This window comes from Drosophila willistoni, assembly GCF_018902025.1.
Source record: "Drosophila willistoni isolate 14030-0811.24 chromosome XR unlocalized genomic scaffold, UCI_dwil_1.1 Seg143, whole genome shotgun sequence".
In the NCBI taxonomy this organism is placed as follows: Eukaryota; Metazoa; Arthropoda; class Insecta; order Diptera; family Drosophilidae; genus Drosophila; species Drosophila willistoni.
The window spans coordinates 8983754-9010879 of NW_025814056.1; the positions used below are offsets into that span (position 1 = coordinate 8983754).

Sequence of the window (27126 nt, forward strand, 5' to 3'; positions counted from 1 at the left end):
GGGGCGGGGTAGCCTGAACGAAAATTACACATTTAAATTCGTAAATTTCATTTTAAAGGAATTTTGTATTTTAAACTGAAGTTATATTTAAAAATTGTTTTCTTTTCTTTTTGTTTTTGTTGTTGTTGTGTTTTTAGTTGGTATAATGACTGTTTTGTTGTTATCCATTTGATTTTTTTTTTGTTTTCTTTTTTTTTTTTGTTTGTTTTTAAATTAAATGCCAATTATTTTAATTAATTAATTTTTAAATCACATTTCAAGGTTTTTCAACATCGGCAAAAATTGAAAAATTCAAATTTTTTTCTTCTTCGAGTTGTTGTTGTTGCTGTGTGAGGAAACGAAAATGTATGTTTTGTTGTTGCTGTTTTTTTTTTCTTCTCTTTTTTCTCTCTTTTTTTTGTAATTTGTTGTGGATTTGTTTTAAAATTAATAATACTATATACACCATAAATTGTTTGTTTGTTTTTTTTTTTTTTTTTTTTCTTTTGTTTTGCCTTTCTTTTTGCATGTTTCTTGTTTTGTTTTTGCTTTTCTTTCTTTCTGTTGTTGCTTAATCAAACAACGTGGCCAACAGATCGTCGCTGGCATTGTTGTTGCTGCTGCTGCCGCTGGAGGGTGGCGTATTTAGATCCGGCTGTGGCTCCAAATACGATAAAATTTCCATGGGATCCACATCATTTAGCAACTGAATTAGATAATGAAAAAAGAAAACAGAAAAATTAAGATTAGTCATGATATTTCTATTGAGGTTAACAATAAATATTTGCGTCTTGTTCCGATTAAAAATATTTAACTAATTGTTACTTGATTTTGATGAATAATATCTCATTCGACGGGGAATTTAATTCACTTATTTTCATAGTTTAAGAAAATTAAGACCTTTAAATCAATTCGTAAAGTAAAACTTCGCCAAGTTGAACCACCCAAAAAAGGCAAACAAAACAAAAATTTTTAAAAGGATTCCAAAACGAGAATCCAGGAGAAATTGCTAGTTGATGACCCCTTAAAACAGTAATCAACAAATAATTAAACAAATTTCTTCACTGAGAAAAAACGAGAATCAATTCTAATATCTAATTTCAAAGTTTCTGTCTTCTAATCCAAGTCCTTGCAATGACTAAAGATTCTAGCGTTTCTATCAAGGGTCAAAAAGATATAAATTAATGAAACTTACATTCAAATCATGTGTCGTATCATTGACAGCCGATTCGAAACTCTGCAATTCGGCACTGAGATCACTTTCGGTGAATTTCAGTTGCGTCTGATTGCTGCCAGTGCCGCTCATCAGAGAGTTGAGCAATTGCTCCTGTTGCTGTTGCTGCTGGTTGTCGGCCGTGGAGAGGCTGTTGCTGCTGCTGTTGCCCAGACGATTGGGTGTGCCAGGCGTTTGGGGGGAACTGTGGCCCGTGTTGTTGCCATTATTGTTGTTGTTGTTGTTTGGAGTGCCACTGCCGTTGTTGTTGTTGTTGCCTCCTCCATTACCGGCGCTGTTGCTGCTACCAATGGGCTCATTGTGTGCCGAACTGACACTAGGTGGTCCGCCTGGAGTCATAGGATGGCTGGCACCAGGTGTATGGGGTGTATGTGGCATCTGTTCGAAAAAGGATTTAAAGAATGAATATTTTGCATGTTTTTATTTTTTGGGTTTTCTTCTTACCTGATCACTAAGTGATTTCTCCATGGCATTTAGTTGATCCAGAGAGTTGACAACACCACTGCTGGCATCGCCACCAGTGACATCGTTATGATTGCCACCGGCACCACCTGCTCCTCCACCACCGCCAGCGCCGCTGAAGTTATCAAAGCTGCTGCGATTGCTCCTAAAAGATAAAAACAAATTACAAAGTAATTTAATAAATTTTCTCTCTCTCTCTCTCTCTCTTCATCTCTCTCTTTCTCTTTCACTTACATTTGTTGTCCATTGGCCATCATATTGCCATTGGCTATGGAGTTCATATCATGCATATTATAAGGACTCATCGCCTGCGAGTTGTCCCAAGTGGGCAATTGGGTGGATCCCGGTGACATGACCTTGGCAATATCATCGCATAATTCTTGTTTGATGGCTGGCAAACTAGTAGGACCGCCGCCGCCGCCGCCGCCTCCAACGGTATTATTGGTGACAGATGTCGCTTGGGCAGGAGCATTTGGAGCATTGGGCATGCCACCATTGTGCTGCAAGGCACGCCAATTGGCCGATGAATCAATGATCACCTCATCCACATCCGAATTGCTAAGGGTATTTAAAATGGCCCAGATATATTGATCGATCTCCAAGGTATCTGTAATGGCCGATTTGCTGCATTCGGGACAACGCCATGAGCCCCGTTCGCTATTGATCATCAGATAGGCCTCCAGATCAAAGCATTGGACATGCTTGCATTCGTGTCCACGTGCAGGAAGCCTTATTCGAGATTTCGTTATCGGACACTTCAATGAGATCTTTGCGCACTGTTGTTGTTGCTGCTGCTGCTGCTGTTGTGTGCTCTCTGTTCCATTGCCCGATGTTGCCGCCGTTGTGGTCGCCTCAGTGGGCATGCTAAGATTACGCTTAATCTTCTGCACACTGTGCTCCAGGGGTAATAGATTCCTCTTATGCAGCGTCTGCAGTACCTGACGCACCGATGGCCGATGGACTAGTTGCAGCACAAACAGATGGGACTGCAAGAAATAGATTAGAAGATCACAATGAATTGCTTGATCGATTAAGCAGAGATTTGTTTTTAGTTACTTACACAACAACAGGAACTGGCGGTCAGTTGAAGGGTATTACGTCCGGGCTGGCAAACAGCCTTCAAATACAATGGACGCAATGCAGTGCTATTCTTCTCGGATCGCTCAATGTTGAGCGGTGTGGCATTGGCGGAGACAGTAACTGTGTGCGGCCAATTTGTATTCATTTGGCGATCATCCTGATGGAAGCATTTCAATTGCAGCTCCAGATCGGTTCTAAAAGAGATTGAAGATTCAGTATTGCGGGTCAAGGGAGTTCGAGGAGGTTGTGTGTCTGTCTTACCGGCACATTAACGTGTTGTAGACATTTTGCTTCAAATGGAACACATGATTGCTCACTGAGAGATTGTGAAGCAGACGGAAGGGTGCCAATATGATGCCATCCCTCACTGGGAATGTCAGTCTCATTTCTTCGCCTGAAAATGCAAAGATGGATACATTTAATTCCAACCCCTTTGAATGCATCTGTATATGTGTCTACTCACTGTTATCCATTGGCGGCTTAATGTCCGGATTGGGGCTAACATAGGGCACACTGCAGGCTGGTGTTAGCGGCGGCGTTGGATTACCAGGAACTGGACTGTGCTGATAGTTTTGTTGGAAACCTTGATTCTGATACGGATGATTGCCACCGCTGGCTCCAGTGGCTGTGGATACAATGCCACCAATACCACCAGGACCGCCAGGGCCGCCGCCACCACCACCTACACCCGGTCCAGCCGGGCACATGCCACCGACGCCGCCGACACCGCCAACGCCACCAACACCACCCTGTGGCGGCATACCAAGGCCGCCGGGATAGAATTGTCCGCCATTGCCACCAACGCCAGCGTATCCCATGCCGGGACCACCGACACCGCCGCCTCCACCCTGAGGCATGAAGCGTTGCTGTTGGCTCATGCAGCCTGGTCCGGCATTCGGATTTGGACCCATTGGTCCCATAATTGGCCCACCGTTCGGGCCCATTCCTGTACGTCCATAGCCTCCGGCGCCGTTGCCCGCATTGGGACCCATGGGACCGCCGGCACGGCCATAGCCACCATTACTGCCGGCCTGCATGGGCAAGGGGACACCACCGGCTCCTACTCCACCCATGCCAGCGCCAGCACCGGGATGCATTTGCTGTCCGCCGCCATACATTTGCGGCGCTTGCTGTTGTTGCTGCTGCATTTGCTGCTGCTGCACAGGATTCGGATACATGCCGCCGGCTCCGCCAGCTCCAGCCCTCTTCTGGGCCATATGCATTTGCGGATGCGGATACGGGGCCATGCGTCGCTGCTGCTGCTGATGTTGAGGTGGCATTTGCTGTTGCTGTGGATGATAACCTCCATTGGCCATGCCCTGCATTTTGGCCATCGGATTCATGCTGCCAGGCATCCCGCCGCCAACGCCGACGCCGACGCCGACGCCACCAACACCGCCAGGACCCATTGACATGTTTTGCATTTGATTCATTGGCGTCATCTGGAAGTACAACAACAAGAAGAGACCATTTATATACCAACACTCATATTTCTCGCAGTGTAGATTAATTTTGTTTAAGTTTGAATTTTTTGTGTTTTTGTCGTTTGGAAGTCACTAATTGGCCAACACTTTGTTATTTCCATGTCACCAGCTGCTTCGCTTGCAATTAGCCATGCTGATCGTCGCAATCCTCTCCCCTAACCACACTACCCCCCCTCTTTTCCATACAGTGCACACTCTCCTGCCGCCTCTTGACTGCACTTTGTGCCCACATGCAAACAATTAAATTTGTTATTGAAAGCTCATTGGAAAATAAAAATAAAAAACAAAAAAAAACAGCTGAAGCTTCGCTTCAAACTACGCAGCAGACGACAAATCGAGGGATAAGAATGATGGAAGTAGATAGAGGGGATAAACAAACTAATTGGTATAAAAGATAACTGGGTCCCACGTTGGGCGCCATTTTATACAAGTTTTGATTCAAAACTACTTTAATGCCATCATAACTCAAACGAAATAATAAATATATATGAGGCTACTACTACTCACTTGATGATGCCTTTGTGGTCCACCGCCTATGCCGCCGCCACCATAACCCATGCCCATGCCCATGCCGGTCATGCCCATGCCGTTGCCGACACCGCCTTGACCTGGATTATAGACGCCGCCGCCTGTTTGACTGCCACCACCATTCATATATTGGGCATTGCCATTGCCCATCATGCCACCATTGGCTCCAGGATGCATGCCACCGCCGCTCATCTAAAAAGAGAGACAGAAAGAGAGAGATGGAATCGAATGTTATTATACTTTTATCAAATTTGAGATTAACATTGATTTTGAGATAATTTCAAATATCGTATTGCATCTCTTACCTGACTATAACCACCCATTGCATCCATATTGGACATGTGCTGTTGCTGTTGCTGCTGTTGATGATGGAGTTGATGATGTTGTTGCTGTGAATGTTGCTGTTGTTGTTGTTGTTGTTGCTGTTGCTGCTGCTGTTGATTGGCTGTCACCATATTAGGATAAACACCAATACTCTGAGCACTTTGACTGCTCGATGAGCTACTTAGACCGCCCAATGAACTCGATGAGCTATTGCCACTGAGCGATGTAAATTCCGAATTGGGACCAAAGGTATTATTTAGGCTGCGTAGGCTATCGCCGCCGATGACACCAGAGAGCTCATTGCCTAGCATAAAATTGCCACCACCGCCGCCGCCTCCGCCACCAACAACAGATCGCTGTTGCTGATGTTGCTGTTGTTGCTGATGTTGCTGCTGTTGCTGATAGGCCAAAAAACTTTCGCGTTGTTGTTGCTGTTGGTATTGTTGTTGCTGCTGTTGATTGTAAAACTGTTGCTGCTGTTGCAGATCCAAATTGTTGGTGTTGTTGTTAATGATGTTGCTGCTGGCGTTGCTGTTGTTATTGTTGTTGTTACTGTTACTTGTACTACTGCCACCTGGCGGTGAGATTTGGCCCCCTGTGGCTGGCGCCCTTGAGGAGCCCGCCTGCTGGTTCATTTCATCATTTTTCCTATAATAATCATAATAGAGACAAAAATAATACAGATTAGTTGGAATCATTGCAATTGTAGCCATAGCCTGTCCATAAGTGGGCGTGACAGCAATGGGAGTGCGAACAACTCCTGGCAACATTCTGCCAAGCATTTAAGCCAAAAAAAAAAAAAAAAACAAAAGAAACAGAAGATAAAATAACAACGCGAAAGTTTTTCTCCGCCTATAACTTTTATTTTATGTTTTTTTTTTTCTTTTTTAGTTTTGGTTGATTTTGTTTTTTGAAATTTTGACAAGTTAGAAATTTAAAAAAATATATATTATATAAGACAAGTTAAGTAAAGTTTAGTATAAACATCATGTATTTGAAAGATATTCGGTTGCCACGTTTAGCGACCAAGTGAAGAAGTAAAACTTAGTCGTCACGTTGGGCGCCACATTTCAAATTCAATTGGCATAAACTAAGGATATGCCTTTGCCTAATGCAGTAAGTTGCCACGTTGGGCGCCTAGTTATTTATAGAGATCAACTAGAGGATGGTCAGGAGGTTGGGGGATTGTGTTATATTGATATTGGATATACATCGAGGCTAGTCTCATACAATTTTCCATAAAAACTGAATATTGTTGATGATGTCATCATTATACATATTGTATCCATATTGGGGCCTAGATTTCATCAACTCAACGTTGTCGTTGTCGGCATCGTCATCATTGTCAACGTCATGCATTGCTTTTGCTATTGTTGTTGCTGCATATTTATTGGCATTGCAATTGCAATTGCCGACCTCCTCTCTATCATGAACCAACACCACCGCCCACCCCCTCATCATCTGACTTGTATGTGACTCTCTTTTAAGCTGGCGGTTTTGCTGACATTTAAGCGCCTAAAATGTCAAATGGGCTCAGGGCTTAGGTTTTCGTTTGCTGTTTGTTGTTGGTGTTGCTGCTGCTGTTACTGCTGTTGTTGTTGTTATTTTCGCATTCGTTTTGATGGCGCGACTTTTAAGGTAAAAATAATTAAGCATATTTGCCAGCCCCACACCAGACACAAACAGCATACGAAGCGGCAAGAGAATATATATGTATATATGTATCTATATACAACACACAAAACGCAATGCGAATTGGAAAAATGGAAATAAAAAACACAAAAAAAAAAACAACAAAAAATCATATAAAGTAACACGCTCACAATAATTGCGCATCTACAAAAAGCAGCTCAACACAGAACAAAAATAAAAATGAAAAGCAAATACAGAGAATAATAACAACAAAATGGTAAAATGCAAATAAATAGCACACACTAAGCGATTGGCTGATAATCGCATGACGAAAACCATGAGGAGAGAGAGACATAGAGAGAAAGAGAGACAGCCAGCCAGCCAACTAGACGTATGAACGTATCAAGTACAGTATACTACTAGGCAAGCAAGAGAGAACAGGAGAGGCCAGGAGGGGGGCCATAAGAAGTGTAGGAGAGGAAAATTCTGAACCTGTGATTGCTGCTGCTGCTGCTGTTTGCGTCGCAATGCGAGAGTCTGTGACGATAAATTAGCATTGGAGCATTGGAGCAGGAGGCACAGTGGCGCAGAGGGCAGTGTGGGGGAGTAGGGGAGAAGTAAAGCGAAACGATGGAGAGACATTAACCACAATATATACACACACATACATATAGACATGCACATGCACGTACGTATGTATGTATAGGAAATGCGGGTCAGCAGGTCAGTTTCTGTTTTGCTAATCTATTGCATACTTCAAGGCTGAAGTAAATAAAAAATGACCTGTGGATTACATATTCATTTAGCATGTATGTAACACGGCAACACACCGACTACCAACACACATTTAAGCCAAGTTACAAGAGAGATTTTGTTGTAATATTTTTCAACACTGTTTTGAGAAAAACAAACACTGACTGAGGCAAATGTTTGCTTTCTTTCAAATGCTGGTAAATCATTGTTATCAATGTTTGGACACCAGAAATGGCCAAGCCATTGCCTACTTCAAGGCTGTTCAACATGTGTCATCTTTATAACGACGATGACGAAGATATCTACATATCTGTTTTTTTTTATTTACGTGTAAGTATATAATGAAACCGATGCGTGCACACGCAAATCAGTTCTAATTTGGCCTCAAGTTTGTTCTAAATACATGGTTATCTAACAGAACAACTTCCTGTCAACCTTCACCAGACTTACGATAAAAAAAAAAAAAATACGCCAACAACAACATCATCTATATAACGAGACAAAAAAACGTGATCTTCGCATTGATAACACACTACATACAGATAGAGCGAGAGCGAGAGAGAGAGTCTAGACTATAGAGACTATGACTATGTGTGATAAAAAATAAAAAACAACAACAACACCTAAAACTATTCTCTGTCTGTGTGCGTGTGTGTGTGTTTGTGTTTATTGAAAAACTTTCAACTCGTCATATAATCATCAAGTTTTCTAGGTTGAGATGGAAATATTTATTCACTCAACAATTCGGTGACTTTTGTTTTTTTTTTTTTTTTGTTGTCGTTTAGTGATTAGATATAAATTTCTTCATTGATTAGATAAAATAAAAAACACTGTATGTGTATCTGGAAACAATGAAGAGAAAAAAGTCATTTTGACTTCTCTCTCTATCTCTCCCTTTCTCTCTTTTAGTTATTCTACCTGTATCTCTCGAGTTCTGTCTCAGTTTAGTGAATAGTGAAGTCAATAGTGAATATTATGCGCACTTTGATTTGCTTTAGTTATAAAAAAAAAACAGAAAAATGGGTTTCGTTTTTGTTTTTGTTTTTTTCTCTCATTTGGCAGTTAAAATTGTATTTCCGTATGTCACAGCAGCAGCAGCCGGCAGAGGCTTCGTTTTGAAAGGGGGTCGTCGGTCGGGTTAGTTAGTTTAAATAGTTTTGCGTGTTGCAAAATCTAAATAGAATAATTGCTATAATTTCCTATTAATGTCATGTGGATTCATTAGGTTCACAAAAGGAAAAGAAGACCCATAAAAGAACATATGCGTTTTTTTTTTATCATATTTTGTTTTCTATGTTTAGTTTTGTTTTCTTCTCTCTTCTGTTTTTTTTATTATTCTTTGCGTGTTGTGTGCTTTTTATAAACGACATTTTGCGCTATGTAAAATACAAAAATACGAAAACCAACCCAAACGATATTGTATAAAAATACATGGGAAGGCCGTGAAAAAAAAAACAAAAATTGTCAGACACGTGCGTGGAAACGTTACAAGTTTTGTAATCAATCAGAGTTTTAGGAATTTTTTGTGTGTGTGTCATATTTGTTTAAAAAAAAGGCAGCTTGCCCATTTGCTAATTGCGAATTTTCTTATTTGTTCAATTAGAACTCTAAGCCATCAAAAATGAAAAGAACTTAAATTGACTTTCCATGGTGGCGCCCTTAGGTAGGCAACACTATTTGTCATATTTTTGCCCCGCTGAGATTTTCGTTTGATTTTCTTGATTCCACTTCATAAATTGCTCTGAAAATCCAAATAAATCAGCATAATAAACTCTTTAGCCCACAAAAAAAAAAACAAGTCTACAAATGGCAGCAGCAGCAACTACCCTTCAAACATTGAACCAAGGGGTCGATTTCGAAATCGAACAGCAAGACAATCAAACCAAAATAAAAAAAAAAAACATGAAAGCACAAAAAAGTACAAAACAAAATATGAAAACAGAGGCAAATAAGGGAAAACCAGAAAGAGAGAGAGAAAGAGAGAGTGAGTGAGAGAGGGAGAGAAATGAAAAAAACAGCACAGAATTTTTGATTAAAAAAATCCCTGGCAAAAAAATACAAAACGTTTTGAATTGAGGAGGAAAGAGAAAATGTATGTGAAATATGGAGAGTGAGATATCCATATCGTCGCTGTACATATGGAGAGAAACATATTTAAAGGTTGGCAGAAAATGTTATGTGCCTTTTCTTTTTGTTTAAAACATCTGCTTGTTTCATTTTGACCATCATATTCCCATAAATTGTGACCATAGACGAGATAAAGTATCGTAATAAAGTATCTTTTGGTATTTTTGTTCAAGTGTTGATTAATTTTCGAATAGCTATGTCAAATTCTTTGACTTTAAAGGCGTTTTACAACACTATTTACTGTACTTCCCCCCATCGAATAGAATTCAAACTTGTGTGAGAAATTTGAAATTATAATCATGTGATTAAGAGATTTATGTATGTGTATGATGTAATTGTTAACTGTTTTCCAATCATTTGTAATGATAATGATGTTGTTCATGATGATGATGATGATGATGATGATGGTCCCGTTTGCTCGTGTTGGCGATAAAAAACAATAACTAAATATCAAAATGTTGACTTTGTTGTAACACACGCGCTAATCAGAGGCGACAAAGTGCCAGGTCCAACCCCCAACACCTCCTACTTCTCCTCCTCCTCCGCCTTCTCCTCCACCCCTTTTTCGTGTCTATCTCTTCTTTCAACTAACTATCAATCAGCGCTAGTTTTGCGCACCTTGCGGCCAGGCCAGGCCAGGCCAAAGCCAACAGTCGTTTTGTCGATCTGGTGTTATCTTATCTTTCTGTCACCATTTTGCCGAGTGGAAACAAATTTATGCCACTCAACCAAAAAGAGAAAACCAACTCTGCCAGCAGCTAGCTAGTTAGTAAACTCGCAAACCCTGCCAAAAAAAAAAAGAAAGACCAATTCATTAAGACCTGCATGATACCCTATATTAGAGTAAGATCCCTTGATATTTGTACACATTCTGAAATTTATGGTAAAATATCGATTATTCTAGAAGAATTTGAGTTGTAAAATATGTTCGAAATATGGTAATACTCTTTCACATATACCCTAACAAAAAGATGCAGGGTATCAAACTCTATTAGATAATTCGTCATTTGCTTTTATCTAATCGCCAATTAAAAACAATCAGCCAAAAAAAAAAAAAAAATCATAAACAATTAGACAGACATAAACATTAAAAATAAATCGAAGGCTGACACTGTCCAAAAAATAAAAAAAAAAACAAAAAAAAAGAAATTAAAAACCAAAAAAAAAACCGTATATATGTACTTATATTTAGAAAACAAAAAGAAAAAAAAAGAAGCTGCAATAATTTTTGCTCAAGTGTCTCTACATACAAACACAACAAATACATAAATCACATTTAAAATAAAACAACACAAAAATTGCAACAACAACAACAACAACAAAACGCATAAATCGTCAAGCCAGCCAATGGCAGCGAAGTCGACGTCAACGTCAACGTCAGCTTCGTACTTGAAAACCAGTTTGAAGCAACAACAACAACAACAAAAAGTCTACCAAAGTACAGCTAAGCAACATATAACCTGACTGCTGCAACAATCGCCCCCTCCACGAAAAGAAACAATTTTGTTTCATATATATTAAAAATTTGGCAAGACAGTACGAAATGATCAACCTCAGCTCAAGCTTTGGGTATGGCAATATATCGATTAATATCGATATCGATAGCTGCAATTATTAATGCATGGAAACTATTTCTAATTTGAATAATTCTAATATTAATTACAATTAATCCCTTTGATCTTTAAACATTTGAACTTGGATTACATAACTTTTTACAAAAATGATGTACATTCCATTTTTGATCTAGCAGAAATCAATTAAAGATCAAGTTCTGAATGAATTCGTATTAAATTGTATGCATTTAAAAATAAAAGTACCGACAAACTGGTAATAATTAACACCCTATTTATGTGTATAAGCCCAATGAGCATAGAAAAATCACCCTTCTAGGTAAATCACACCCCCTTACCCACCACCACCACCACACCTCCTTCCACAATTGAGATTTCGCCCTAACTGTGTTTAGATGCAAAACTACACAACTACAAACAAAATGCACACGAGACATCAATCAAATCAACCACCGCAAAGGCAACGAAGAGACGAAAAAAAATCAAAACCCATCAAAAACCAACAACAGAAGCAGCAGCAGCAGCAACAACAACCACCGCAACAACAGATGTCTAGCAGGCAGAGCACTCTGTGGAGAGTACAAGAAAGTGAGGAGTGTGTGTGTGTGTGAGGCTCTTTTGCCACTGCCTGCATATACTTCCTGTTCTTTTTTGTTCACACGGGAAATAAAAATGTGATACAAAAGAGTAAAATGACAGAAAAACAAAACCTAAACGCGGAAAACCATTTGCAAATCGCCAAAAACAACAACATCAACCCTCTTGGGAGAATCAAAGAGCGTTAAAAGAGAGAGAGAGAGTGAGCATGAGAGAGAACAAATAAATATAGGTAGTGTGTTTATTGCTTTATCGAAGGTCCTCGAGACTGAGAGCGAAACCTCCCGATGATATTAATAAACCCATCAGGGCAGGCAAAAGCAGGCATCGTCGCTTCGCTTACAACCCCCGTAATCATCGTCACCGTTACATATGTACATATGTATGTAAAACGGGCAACCCCTAAATCATTAATTTTTCACCCCATCACAATTGAAGGTCACACAACAACAACCGACCGACCGAACGAAACCCAAAACCAAAAGCAAGCCGACACGATGATCACCACACCAATCCAATCCAATCCAATCCACACATCTTGCATATCTAATCATGAAAATTTGAATTTGATTAGACCATTAATGGGTTAAGAGTTTTGACTTTTTGATTGCTGTCCTCAAAACACCTTGAGGAGAAGAAGAAGTTGAGAGTTTTTCGTCGTCGTTGTCGTCGTCACATGATAAATACGTAAAAATACCCAAAAAAAAAAAAAAAGAACAACAATTTTAACGACCCAATTAAAAAGCCCCTGAAAAAAGCAAACTGATATGAAGAACTTAGCTAGGTCTAGATATAGAATAGTAAAATATATGCTTAAAAGAAACCCATACCGTACCGAGATAGATAGTCGTTGATAGGAAACTAAAAATGGTACCAAAAATCAAAGGTAAGCAACTCTTATCAGTACTGAGGACAGAGTTTTCGGTTAACAACAACAACAATAAAAAAAAGAAAAACAAAACGACAAACACAAAACCAAACTTATTATAGCAAAAAAAAAAAGAGATCGAGCCTCGACTATCGCCAGTGGTACGTCCGTAGGTACTCCTACGACCGGAGAAGTAATGTATGTATACAAAACAATGGAAATTTGTTCATTCAGCGAACGGTATCATTGTGTATTTTGCGTTTAGGTATGCAGAAAGAACATTCTTTTTCTGTCAGTTATCGCTGAAAATTGCTTATCAGTCAGAAACAGGTAGAGTAAAGTAGAGTACCCCCCACCACTGCCGTCACCGGCCCATCATTCCAAGAAATCGACAAAATGGTTGATTGCCATTTTTTGTGAATGGAAATCGACGATACGAGTGCAAAAAGCAACAAAAATTATGAGGGAGGGGGAAGGGAAAATGGTATTGTATATCAATTAAATCAATGGAAAAGCAAACGAATCGAATAAAGCTTCGGGATCGCAAATCGAGAAAGGCAAAGGGATATAAACCCGAGTATCGTTGGGACCGCAAATTTAGTGGGAGATTTTTCTGGTGGTTTCCACAAAAATCTTTACTTCCTTTGGACAAGGCAGAGAACATAATCGGCAACTTTTATCGATACAATTTCGACGAACTATTGTCAAAGTCGATCCATTGAGAGGCTAAATATCAAATTCTGTTGGCATTTGCCATCATTCACCTGCGATGGTCTTTGATAGTTATTCGCGCAGTGTGCGGAAACACCGATTGTGTTTCTCTGGCTCTAGGGAAATGTTTTATGAACGGAATTGAATGGGATTTTCTTAAAATTTTGCATAGATTTTTCGGGAAATTCTTGAGAAACTTAAGGTACAAAAATTTTACCTGTCTTTGGTACGTACATAGATACAAATGGGTTAAAATTTTGTACCTGTGTGCGAGACTCGGCATTTGTCTTAAACGTCTGTTAACTGTAAAAGATTTGAAACCTTTTTTTCTTTCTTTTCTTATTTTTGGGTTTCCTTCTTCTTCTTCTTCTGCTTCAACTTCTTCTCATGATGATGAATTACAAGCCAACCGAAAAAATGTAAGAGGAAGATGAGAAGCAGGGGGGGAAATATGCGTGGCATGTGAGAAAAAATACAAAAAACGGCAAACCAAATACATGCATGGGAAAGCCGAAGAAGGAGAGGGGAAAAGAGTACATACCTACATACATACATACTTATATGTATATGTGTATGTATGTATGTAGGTAGATCAAGTCGAGATGAAGTCTGTTGTAAGTGACCTTTTTCTTTTTCTTCTTCCTCCCTTCTCCCCAATTTTTGTTTTCTTGTGTGAGAAAAATTGGGCGAAAAAAAAAAGATGAGAACGGTATGTAGAGGGAGCGAGTAGGGGTGGGGGAGACGACTAAAACATGGACTAACGAAATGCCGAAACGAAGCGGATCGCATTGTCTCTGGAAAAATTTCTTTCTTGCTATCGATATGTGTGTGTTTGTGTTTGTTTGTGTGTGTCTGTGTTTGTTGCCTTCGTTCTACGAAAATAGTTCAATGGAAAACTCCACAAACAACAACAACAATAACAAAGCAACAGTAGTAGGTCGAAATACTGAAGACAAAAGTCGACAAAAACGAACGAACCAAATTTTCTTTTTTTTTTCTCTCATCTCTTCACTCCCCCCTCCCCCTCCCACCCCACTCTCATCTTTTTGTTCTTTCTATGGGTGACTGACTTGATACTCTGCTGGTCTACGTGCCATAGTCTTAGGAGAGTCGTGTTTGTGTGCATGTGTGTGTGTGTGTGTGTAAGTGTGTTTGAATCAATTATGGGTCAGCTGTGCGTGAGCGAGAGCTACTTGAATGGTTGAGAGAGCGAGCAAACAGAGTGGGAGAGCGAGAGAGAAATGAAATTTGTGGCTGGTTGTAGTCACAGCTGATGTGCGTGTATTTTGGGCCGTCATTGAGAAGTGGGCTGGGGGGGGATGGTTTTCCCTCTTTTCTTTCTTTTTTTTTTTGTGACATTTTTGTGGGTGACATCTGTTTGACTTTTATTTCGATTATGATTTCGTTAAAGTTTGAAATGTTTTTTTGTTGAATCGATTTAAAAGTGTATTTTTTTTGGATTTCATTAAACTTTGTAAAGAACTTTTCGAGTTTAGGTCAAAAATAGGAATAGATATTCTATTCTAACTGTTGTTTTCAGCTATATACATATATGAGAATTTTCAAACTTGGCTTAATTTTTGCACTCTACATACAAAAATTTAAATTAGAATTTGTAAAAAAAAGTTCTAATTTTAATTGTTTTGAAAGTAATTTTGTATTCAACAAATTTCATTAAGACTTAGAAAAAAAAAAACAATTTTTTTGATAACGCTTTTGCAATTTTGATTTCATTTTCAACTAAAAAAAATTTAAATAGGAAACAATTTGTTAGATTTTCTTCAAATTTCTTTCACGTTTTTTTTTTCATTATGAACTTTAAAAAAATTACATGAAAAAAAGTATAATTTCCGTATAACATAAATTTGCACATGAAATTTCTAAACAATTTCTAATTGGCTAAATTTTTTGCATAAAACAAGACAACAAAACAAACAATTGTTTATTTATAGATTTGTGTGTTTGTTTCTAATTTTGTTTTTCAATTATTATCATTAATTATTTAATACTCAATCAACACTTAAGCACTACAAACAACAAACAAATCAGCAAAACATAAAAAGAATTTAACTCAAAAATATCTAAAACTCAACCGCAGCAACAAAAAGTGTCTAAACAAAAACAAAAAACAAAAAAAAAAAAAAGAATTAACTAGCAGTAGTAAAACACAAAAACCACAACAACAAAACTTGATGGCCATTCAGAAATTGTTTTTGGCACTTTTCTTTCTTTTTTTTTTTTGGGGTAAATTTTATTTTGTTTTGATTTTTAGACACTGAAAAAAATGCTGTTTTTTTTTTGTTTTTTTTTTTGTTTTTAAGATATTTTACCTAAGTATTTCTTTAGCTTTTTATGATTTTTGAGTTGTTGTTGTTGTTGCTGTTGGTTGTTGGTGTTGCTTTGATTGATTGATTGATTGATTGATTGTTGTTGTTGTTGCTGCTGTTGTTGTTGCTGCTGTTGTTGTTGTTATTATTTTTGTTGTTGTTGTTGCTTGGGACAGGTGCAGCAGCTCACCACCGCCCGCCACACGCGCCTCACACACCGAAGAAGAAGAAGAAGCAGCAGCAACAGAAGATTTGCTCTTTCTCTTTCTTTCTTTTACTCTCTCCTTCTCCTCTTTCTCTCTCTCTATCTCTCTCTCTCTCTATCTGCGGCACAAACACGGGCACGCACTCACACACAGAAAACTGTTTGTCGCAATTTTTTGTTTTTGGTTTGTTTGTTTGTTTGTTGTTGATCTTGGTTTTCTGTATATATTTAAGGTCTTCTTTTTGTTTTTTTTGTATCTGTATCTTTGGGATGCACTTTCTTCACTTGATTTGAAATTGAGTTTTTGTTTTTGTTTTTTGGTTTGTGGGGGGAAAACTTACTTTTTGGAATTGCGCTTCGTTGTTTGTTTGGAATACATGGGAATTTTGTCAACAATCAATTGCATGGCATCAACAAATTAAACATGTGGGAGAGAGACAACAACACTTGTCTAACGTCGATTTGATGTTTTTGTTAATTGTTGTTGTTATTATTAAGTTCTACTTGTTTGTTTGCTTGTTTGTTTATTTTATTCTGCAGTTCACTAAAACATTGTTTACGATCTTTGTTTTTGTTTCTTGTTTTTTGTTTCTTTTCTTTTTTTTTTTTGGTTGCCTAGCAAATTTTTGTCTTCTTTTATTTATGTTTATTTAATTTCTTTCACTTCTTCAACATTTAAACTCAAAAAAAAAAAAAGTATTTTGATTTGTTTTCCTTCTTGTCCGGCTGGCTGTTGTTTTTTAATTTTTGTATTTATTGTATAATTTTAATTTTTTTAAATTTATTTTTGTTTTTTTTTTTTGTTTCTTTTGTTTTTAATACTGTTGCTCGTAGTAGTGTAATCCAAGTTGTCTGTTGTTGCTGCTGATGTTTGTTTGCTTTAGCTGGAGGAACTTTTTGAGAAGCACTTTTAATCAATCCAGAGATGATGATCACTTAAATAATGCTTTCTTTTTCTTTCTTTGTGTGTGTGTGTGTATATGTTTTGCATATATATATTTTGTCAAAACTTTTTCTTGTTCAAAAACTTAAAAAAAAATGTACGTGAATTTCAGAGATGTTGTGGTGTTGTTATTAGCCGCATTATTATAGGCAACACTCTTGCTTTTGTGCTTTGGATATTGGTCGCTTGCTCGCCTCGCGTGTTTTGTTCAACCGACGACAACATTCGACGACGGCAGCCAGAAAGGAACTGAAGCTGACACGGCGACACGGCGACTCGAAACTACTGACTGACAACCAAAAACCGCTGCTGCTGCTGCTGCTGCTTTTGCTGCTTTTGCTGCTGTTGTTGACGACGCCGCTTGCTACCTTTTTATACCATGCACACATAGGGTGAAATGGTATATTAAATTCGCACAAAAATGTATGTAACAAACAGAAGGAATCGACCCCATAAAGTATATATATTCTTGATCAGGATTATGAGCCGAGTCGATCTAGCCATGTCCGTTAAATCATTTATCACGCCCACTCCGCCTCCATAATTTAGAAAAAAAAAAAAATTGCCTCTTGCAATTTTTTAACTATCGTAATCAAATTCGGCCCACAAGTTAGTCTTATTAATTTCTACCAACCTACGAAATTTAATTAAAATCGGACTAAAAACACGCAAAATATTTGAAATTTTTGTATATACTTGGTGCATGGTATACCGACGTCGGCGATAGGACTTACATACTACATTTTTTTTGTTTCTGTTTTGTGAGCGATGCACCCACACAGATACAGTGTCAGAAGACAGAACGAGAGAGAGATAGAGCGGGAGAGAAATAGAGTGAGAGAGGGAGACGAAGAATGTACGAGTGATGGGTACAGTTGCTCGGCTCCGGCTCCGGCTCTCTCTCGTCTCGCTCTCTCGCTTGATTTATTTCAGGTCGCCCATTTGGGTTTGCGCTGTTTTAAGGGGCGACGACGCGCGAGCACTTAAGTAAAATAATAATTATGTATACGTATGTCAATTTGTTTGACTTCTTCTTTTTCGTTTTGGTTTGTGATGTTGTTGTTGTTGTTGCTGCTGTTGCTGTTGCTGCTGTTACTCCGTTTTCTGCTACGCTTATGAATTTGGTAGTATGTAGTAGGTAGTAGAAAGCGTAGTACATTTTCTACTACTATTTTGTGTGTGTGTGCAGCCTTTGCCACATGCTGACATTTATTGGGTTTGTTTTGAAAGCGCGTTTAATAGGCTTGTATGAGTGTTTTTGTATATATGAATGTGAATGCGCGCGTGTTTGTGTGTGTGTGTGTGTGTTTGTGAGTGGCGAAGAGAGGCAGCGCTAAGTAGATTTTTCAGCACATTTGTCTTAATTGTTGTGATTTGTGGTTGATATATTTTTTGTTTGAATGATTTATGATCTAGATTTTGAAGCGTGGAATATGTAAATTAGATGACATATCGAGAATTTGATAGTTATGCATCAAAATTGATTGTTTATATTGTGTTATTGTTAATTATGCTTTCACACACATTTGATATTATTTATAAACAAAAATATTGCTAACATTTACATTCAAATACATGTTTATTTATTTTCATAATCTTAATTTGCTTACATCTTCTTCTCTTCAATGAGCGCAAAAAAAAAAAATTACTAAAAGAATTTTTTTTTGTTATTTTTGTGATACTTTAATTACCCAAATCAAAAAACCAAATAAAAAACATTTAACAATTTAATCTGACTATATCAATTGCCTCACACACGAACACACACATACAAACACACATGCACTCACTGGCTGCTTACATTTTTCACGCTCTCACGCTCTCTGCGGCATACGAAATCCACTCCCAATTTATCACTCAATTAGCACAGAAAAATGTAGTAGTGTATTTACTACTACTCGCTCGCTCGCTCTCTATCTCTCTTTCTCAATTGCCCTGTCTTTGTCTATCTTACTCTTCTCACTCTCTCACTTAACGCCAAGCTTTGGCTCACTCACTCTCTCTCTTTCTCTCTCTTTCGGTCGGTGGCGTTCAGCTGCGTGAGAAAACCCCTTGGTATCGGGTGTTCATCTCAATGAAATTGTAGCATATTTGTTGCCATATCGAGATTAAATTTTCAAAACACAAACGAGACAAAGAGCAAGTGAGGGAGACAGAGACAGAGAAAGAGAGAAACAGAGAGTGAGAGAGAGATATAGTGCGAGAAAGAGAGCGAGAGCGAGAACGAGAGAGTCAGGCAACGAGTTGCTGTTGTTGTTGTTGTTACTGCAGTGGGTGGGCGACTGGGTGGTTGCTTGATTGGGTGGGTGACGGTGGCTGGGAGGTTTTTGGCTTCGGGTTTGGGGTCGCGATTTATTGATGACGTCGTCGCTGACGTCGGCGTTGGCTTCGCTGCCGGCTGTGTTAATGTGTTTGTTGCTTTTGGCATAAAATTATGTTTTATTTTATTTAACATGCATTTCGTTTCGTTGTGTTTGGTTTCTTTTTGCTTTCGTCTTTCTTTCTCTTTTTTTTTCGGCAGCCCAACACTTTGTCCTGGGCCAGAAAGAAAAAAAGAAAGGGAAGGAGGAAATTTTTCTTTTTATTATGTATTTTCTGTTTTTTTTTCTTGCTTTGCTTTTCTTTTTTCCTTTATTTTTTTTCGTGCAATCCTCGATGATGATGAGGCCAGGCATTGGGTTTGGGTTTGGGTTTGGGTTTTTGGGCTGTGCGCCTATGCTAGCCTGTGTGTGCGTGTGTGTGTGTGTGTGCTTTGTGTATGTAAAAGGAAGTGTAGTCGTCATCGGCATCGGTTTTATGCACGTGTGATGGTGAGGGAGGGTCGGTCCGTCGGCTGCTTGTCGTTGTCGTTGTCGAGCCATGGCACATAGCCTGTATCTGTATCCGTATCTGTATCTGTGTAAATGCGTTGGTTGTTTGGCTTGTTCCCTGCTCCTTCTTCTTGTTTCTCCTGCCTTCTGCCTGCTGCCTATTCTGGCATTTTGTGTATGTGTCATGACTGCTTATGTGCGTGTTGGTTCCTGTGCCTGTTCCTGTTAGCTGGGAGCCAGTCACAAGATACAGGGTGTTGTATCATTTTACACACTCATGTCTTTATGAGTTTGCTTATTGAGATAACTCTTGTTGTTACATAATATCGTTAAATGAATACAAATTTCAAAAGTTTTGGCGGATTCCTTTAGAATGTGAATATAGATGCAAGACTTTCAGATAACTTTATTTTGCGGTTTTGTTTCAAGATATCTGATAATTGTTTTTACTCGAGATCTTGAAATGAAGTGTAGGTTTGGGCACCGATTTTGATATGCCTCCGAGATCTAGACTTATCTATGTAGATCGATTCGGCTGTTGATGCTGATCAAGAATATATATGTATGTATATTTTATGGGGTGACAAAAGCTTCCTCCTGCTTGTTACATACAAATGTATGACTTTAATAGACCATTTCACCCTATTAGTGCATTAGTAAAAAATACAGGGTGTCCACTAATGATGTTTATCCTGTTTAATTTATTCTATTTGTACAATAAAGTTACAACGGTCTAAAAATCTATCAACTTAAACCGAGTTTTCAAATTTAAGCAAAGTAAAAGCAAAATTCGATATCAATTTCAACAAATTAATTCGAATTCGAATTCGTTTTTTAAATTGGTCTTGTTTGAAATTAATATTTGTAAGTAAATAAATTTACATATACAGGGTGCCTTAACAACTTGAACAGTTTATAATTGCTTTTCCTAGTCCCAATAATATATGTGTACATACATATGTATATTGAATCAATTGTCTAATTATACAGGGTGTCCAAAAAACTGTTAATATTCTTATTTCAATTTTAAATCAGTGTAGGTTGGCAAAGAAACGTGTATGAATGTATGTGTGTCTATGGTCCTTTTGATTTATCGTGGAATTTAAATTTTTGTGTGTGAATACACCCTGTATAGTGTATATCGAAACAAACAAACCTAAAAAAGACGGCTGTAAAAACAATTTAATGCATAAAACGACAAAAATCTGGTTTTTTGCACAAAACCCAAAACCCAGAGCCACCAAACCAACAAGCGACGAAAGCGCTTCCCGGTGGTATCGTATGGTGTGGGAGGGTGAAAGGGGGGTGTGGGGGAGACGCGGTTGGGGTGAGCCAGTAGGAAGTTGCTGGTGCTGCTGCCTGCTGTTGCTGGAAGAACACTCAACACACAGCACACAACACATAGCCAATGTTGAGATTACACTAAAAGTAACTGCGAGGCTAAAGCAACAGCAGCAATAACAACATCGAACGGAGTGCAGCAATGAGAGAGCGCAGCACTAAAATCAATTATGTAGCCAGAGCAGCAAACAGCACTAGCAGCAGCAGCAGCAGCAACAACAACTGCAGTTTGGCAGCAGCAGCAGCAGCAGCGTGAAAATAGTAGTGGAAAAAAGGCATCAACGGACACAGGGTGATGGAGAATGATGTGAGGGAGTGTAGTATGGAAGAAAAGGGTGGTGGTGGTGGGGGTGGCAAGAGCTGAGTTTACGTTCGTCGCTCGTTTACGTTTCGGCGTTCGGTCAGCCGTAGACGTCGTCGACTGTTGTTGTTGGCATTGTAGTAGTCGTCGGCAAATATGTTGCGCATTTGTGAGCGAAAAAGAGAGCGTCAGTCAGTCGGTCGGTTGTAATTGTTGTTGTTGTTGCTGCTGCTATTTCTGCTGGATGGGGTGGTTTGGGACGGCTAGTAAAATGCGTGAGAAGCCTCGGCGAGAGAGTAAGAGAGAGAGAAGCAAAAGTAAACGATGAACTTTGCTTTAGCTTGTGTTTGGTTGTTGCTGCTGTTAGTTGGTCTGCTGGTTTGAGGCAGACACCTTTCCACGTGCAGGTAAAAAACAAACCTTCTACTACTACTAATACTACTACTACTACTGCCACTACCACCGCCCACCCTCTTTGCCACCTTGTTTGGCAAAATAATCAGCGAAAAACGTAGGAGAAAAAGAGCGTGCAAAATTATGCTGAGTGCTTGGCTTGCTGCCACCACACAAAGTGAAAGAAAGAAGCAAAAGGCACTGACGACGACGACGACGACGACAGCAACGACAGCAGCGACAGCATATAACGACAACAGAGTCTTCAACCTGCCCGGCTCTCTGGGCAAAAAGGAGGAAAATCAACGGCGTTTTGAGATTTTATTCCGCCTCATCTTCATCTTTCATTTCATCTTCGCCATCCTTCCCTCCGCCTTGTCCTCCTCCTGCCGCCGCGCCCTACTACCAATGGCATCAACCTCGCCATCATCCTCATCCCACTCGCCCCTTTTGCATTTTATCAGTCTTTTTGTTTTTATTTGGGTTTTGGTTCGACGTTTCGACTGTTTCGGTTTCTGTTGTATCTGTATCTCACACAGTGTATGTATCATTTTATTTATTTTTTTTTTTTTTGTATCTTTTAGCGCTGTTTTGAGTTAAGCAATTGATGGATATGGTTTATTTATAACGCTTGGCGACCGAATATCGGAATGTGCCGACCAAACCAAACGTATTATATACAGACACACACACACATAGAGAGAGATACACCGATATATATGGGTGTATGGGTATGAGCACGAACCAGCGACAACGCACATCGAGTACACTTAAAAAATAATTGATCTAATTATGATCGGAACTTCATATTCTAAAGAGTTTTCAAGAATGTAAATGAACCAGAATTTCAGTTAATGTAGTTTTTCAGTTAATAGTATGAGAATAGGAACATTTGAGTTGGATTACAGTTTTGATCTAATTGATTATATGTGTGAGTAATCCAATTCTCTTCTTTTTTAAGCCTTACATATGTATGTACATATATGTATGTATGTATGTCTGTAAATTGTTTTTGGTTTTTTGTCTTCTTCTTTTGGACGATGTACTTACAATAATTATAAATTCCATTCGTTTTTAATTTTTTTTCAAGTGCACGTCTACGTCTACGTATCTGAGTATCTGTAAGATATACATATGTATGTATGTATGTACATTCGTTCGCTCTCTCCTCCATATACGTATGTATATATGTATGTATGTATGAACGTTCGATAAACGTAAGCGTAATAATATTTTATTGAAATTTGTTTTCTTTTTTTTTTTGTGTTCGTTCGTTTGTCGACATGCTCAAGTATGATTTTTTTTTTGTGTTTTAGACAGAGAGAAAGATAGAAGGAGATAGCGACAGATGGAGAGGGCCTTCATTTCTTTCAGTTGCTTTTCTTTATATCTGTTGTTGTTGTCGTTGTCGACTTCTTCGTCGTTGGTTTTTTTTTTTTTCGTTTTTCGTTTTTTTTTTTTGCGCTATAAGTATCTGTTGGATAAATATGAGGTTAAAGCGTTGCCTTCTGTAGTTTTCTTCCACTTTATGTACCTGTGTGTATCTGTTGGTATCTTTTGCATCTGCTAGCGTCTTCGCACGTCTCGTCTCGTCTTGTCTCCCCTCACCATCACTCTCTTCTTCTTCTTTGTGCTTGTGTGTGTGTGTGTGTGTGTGTGTCGAGAGTTTTGATTGTTGGCTTGCCTTTTGATGAAAACATAAATATCAGCAGGCCAGGCCACCAAAAAGAAGCCAAAAACGCAAGCTGGAGATATTCAAGAAGTGGATAGATGGATGGATGGATGGAAGTAGCATTGGAATTTTCTTGCTCTCAACATGACTCCCTCCTCATCTCCCTTACTTACCATCCCTTTCTACTTTTCTCTTTCTCTTTGTGTTAGTTGCTAGAGTGTGTGTGTGTGTGAGTGAGTGTGTTTGGTTTTTTTTTTGTTGCCTTGTGTTTTTCGGAATGAATGAAAATGTTGTTTGCTTTGCTCTGTATGAGTGCGTGCGCTTGTGTGTGTGTGTGTGTGTTTACTTGTGTTTGTTACAACTTCTTTTCGGGCGGTAAATTGATATGGGCGTATGACTTTTATTTAATAATGCTTAATTAATCATATATTTAGCTTAAAGGATATGCCTATTAAGATTTCAGATTGAATTTCATTAAATTCAATTGAGAGAATTACAATTTAAATCAATTTTTAAATGATTTACAAATTAGTTACAATCGAAAGAAATTTTCGAATTGTCACGAAAATTTACTAATTCGACTAATTTATTTATATGTACATATATTATGAATAAATTACTTATCTAATGGTAAGTATGTAATATTAAGTGAAATGTAAATGTGAAATTTTACTCCAAAAAATTTGTATAAAAATAAAATATTACCAATTTCTAAGTTTTCTTTGGTTTTTGGATTCAAATTGTCGCGCCATTCAGATCTCTTCGGTTACAAGTGAAACCGGTTTGATTTCATTCATATCGTTCAATGGGTTTAAGGAAAAAATTCGCAAAAAAATATTTTTGACTCTACAGACCCGACAAGGTGACATCGGTACATACATACAGTGTTGGAAGAAATAATAGAAACGGCATACAATTTCCTTTTTTTTGAGTCTATCTTTGGCAAAACACAACTTTTTTTTAAGCTGAATGTTTTTTTTTAAAGACACTGTTGCAAGCAACAAAAAAAATAATGTTTTATGTTTTTTGAAATAAATTTAATACAAAAACAAAGGCATTTATTTCCCCCCCCTTGGAAGATAAAATAGAAACGATCATTTTATTAATACAAAATATAATGTTGTTGTTCCAGACACATATTTATTTTAGTTTTAAACAAATAGTTAAATTAATATTTAGTCGTACTACCCTTATTTTTCAACACTTCGCGGCTAGGACGTCCCATGGAATCAACTAACTTAGCACAGATTGCTGGGTCTATAGAATACCATTCATCCTGGACCTTTTCCCATAAATCTTGCTTATTTTTTGGCTTATAACCAGCAATCCTCTTCTTTAATATTCCCCAAAGCTGTTCTATTGGGTTTAAGTCCGGAGACTGAGACGGAGGCTCTAAAACATTAACTTTATTTTCCTTGACCGATGTGATTGCCAGCTCGGACGAGTGTTTGGGATCGTTTTCCGGCTGAAATTATCACTTTAAAGGCAATTCTTCTTCGGAACAAGAAAGCATAGTATTGCTAAGGATATTTACTTTGTTGATTTCGCACATTTTATCCTTTATCCATAATTACGGACCGACACTTGAAGAAGAAAAGCATCCCCAAAACATAATGTTTCCACCTTAGTGCCTAACAGTCTTTAAAGTGTGTTTTGGATCATAACCAGTGTGTTTTGGTTCATAACCAGTACTTTTTTGTCGTCTTACAGACTCCTTGCCATCAGATCCAAACAAATTGACCTTTGTTTCATCCGCCCATAGCACATTTTTCCAATTGGCCCAAAGCACATGTTGAGTAGCAAAATCTATTCTCCGTTTTTTATTTTGCTTGCTCAAGCACGGTACTTTTCTAGCACTATATGCCTTAAACCCAAATGATACCAAACTTGTCCGGATAGTTATACTCGTTATTGATGCATCTAGCTTGTTTTTGAGCTTTTCCGATGAAAAGAATGGTTTTTGTTTCGCTTCTCGCAAAATGACCTGGTCAAATTTTGATGTTGTGGCACGTTTTCGACCTCGATTTTCTTGTTTATATTTATAATGAATAGCTGAAAACACTTTTTTTTTGAGCAATTCATTAATTCTGCGATTTCTGCCATTGAACGACCAGAGTTTTTTAGTTTTTTCATGATTTCCCTTTCTTTCTCTGAGGAGTGCGTGCCACGACCCATACTGCATATAATGTTAGTAAATTAAAACAGAAATCACAACCAATTTTAATGGATATTAAATACCTTTATTTAGAATTAAAATAAACCCAAAAATTAACTTTTATGAGATCTAAAATGTTTTTGACGTGAAAAATACTGAGCGTTTCTATTATTTTTTCCAACCGAAACACGTGGTAGTTCTACTTAAAAGCGTATAGAAGAAAAAGTTTCGTGAAAATAGGCGTCGAAATGAATAAAAATAATAGAACTACTATCCCACATTCTTGAACACTGATTTTTAGGTCGGACAATTTGTCCAACGTAAAAAAAAAAGGTTTTAAAATCAAAGTAGGTTGCCGTTTCTATTATTTCTTCCAACACTGTACATACATACATACATACAAATATATTTATCGATGTTTGTCGATCAATTAATCATTGTTAATATTGCACAAAATTGCATTATTTATATTAATATAATAAGCAATATATTTGCTTTGATTTCTTGTCCTTAGGATTAGTTAGTTATCCCAGATAAAATGTTGTTCTACGGCGGTCTATATTCATCAATTACTAGTTAATAAAAGAAATCTTGTTTATTTGATCTAAATTCTATAAATAAATTATAAAAACTGAGAGTAAATACAATTCCGATGCCACAATGGAGCAAAATAAAGAAGATGCTGATGATGATGATGAGAAAACAAGAGAAAGACGAGGGCACCCAAAAGAGGGGATATCACTTCCTCTTTAGGTACCCTCATCACTCTGGGCTGTGCTTGTGATCCTCCTCCACCTACATACATATGTACATCTCCTCTCTGTTTTGCTGCCTCTTGTGTCTCTGTATTATATTTGCCCCTCTTGTATCCCACCACCCCATCACCCCATCATCACAATATACATATACATATGTATGTACATATATACATATATAACTTAATAATTATTCATGCAAGTTGCCTTCAACGCAATTACAACAACAAAGTGGAGGATGATGCCACATGCCCACGCTCCAAAAAGAGCAAAACGAAATCGAAACGAAACGAGACGAGACGAAACGAAACCGAACCGAACAAAACAAAAACAATAACAACAACAGCAACAACAAATCATGAGAACGACAATACTTTATTTAGTTGAATGACTGAACGACGAAACAAACCCGTCAACCGCAGCAAACAGCAGCAGCAGCGACGTCGGCGTCAGTGTCAGCGGCTGCGGCAGGCAGGCACAAAAATTAACACAAAAAATACTTATACGCAATAACACAGCAACAACAAAAATTACCTTAAAAACACCAAACAAGCTGAAAGAGAGAACACAAAAAAAAAAAAAAACAAATCCAACAACAACTCAAAGCTGAAAATAAAAATACATTAAACGAAATAAGATGAATACCAAACAAATAAAAAAATTTATGCGCTACAATGGAGGGACAATCAACGTGTCAGAGCGAGACAGAGACAAAGATAGATAAAGAGAGAGAGGGGGAGTGAAAATGAGTGAAGAGGGAGGCGGATCGAGCAAGGGGATGTTCGGAGAGGGAGGACAAACAGTGGAGTGAGGGGGAGGCCATCTGAGAAATTATGCCACAATCAAGTATAATGCAACAACAGCAACAACAACA

The 27126-nt window shown here is 38.1% G+C and overlaps 1 protein-coding gene across 2 annotated transcripts; it reads right to left on the reverse strand.

Moving 5' to 3' along the window:
* Positions 1 to 496: 496 nt before the first annotated feature.
* Positions 497 to 16481, reverse strand: LOC6645435 (zinc finger MIZ domain-containing protein 1). 2 transcript variants are annotated; one of them, XM_023177560.2, is made up of 10 exons: positions 16224 to 16481; positions 5073 to 5739; positions 4747 to 4959; positions 3219 to 4197; positions 3017 to 3149; positions 2736 to 2949; positions 1910 to 2661; positions 1658 to 1820; positions 1175 to 1591; positions 497 to 685 (listed from the first exon to the last, which is right to left on the reverse strand). In XM_023177560.2, the coding sequence occupies exons 1-10, from the start codon at positions 16286 to 16288 to the stop codon at positions 551 to 553; spliced, it is 3738 nt and encodes a 1245-aa protein (XP_023033328.1). In that variant the 5' UTR covers positions 16289 to 16481; the 3' UTR covers positions 497 to 550. The 2 variants fall into 2 exon arrangements, with proteins under 2 accessions (XP_023033328.1, XP_023033329.1); XM_023177561.2 differs by lacking the exon at positions 16224 to 16481 and adding an exon at positions 15681 to 15699.
* Between the last annotated feature and the right edge of the window lie 10645 nt (positions 16482 to 27126).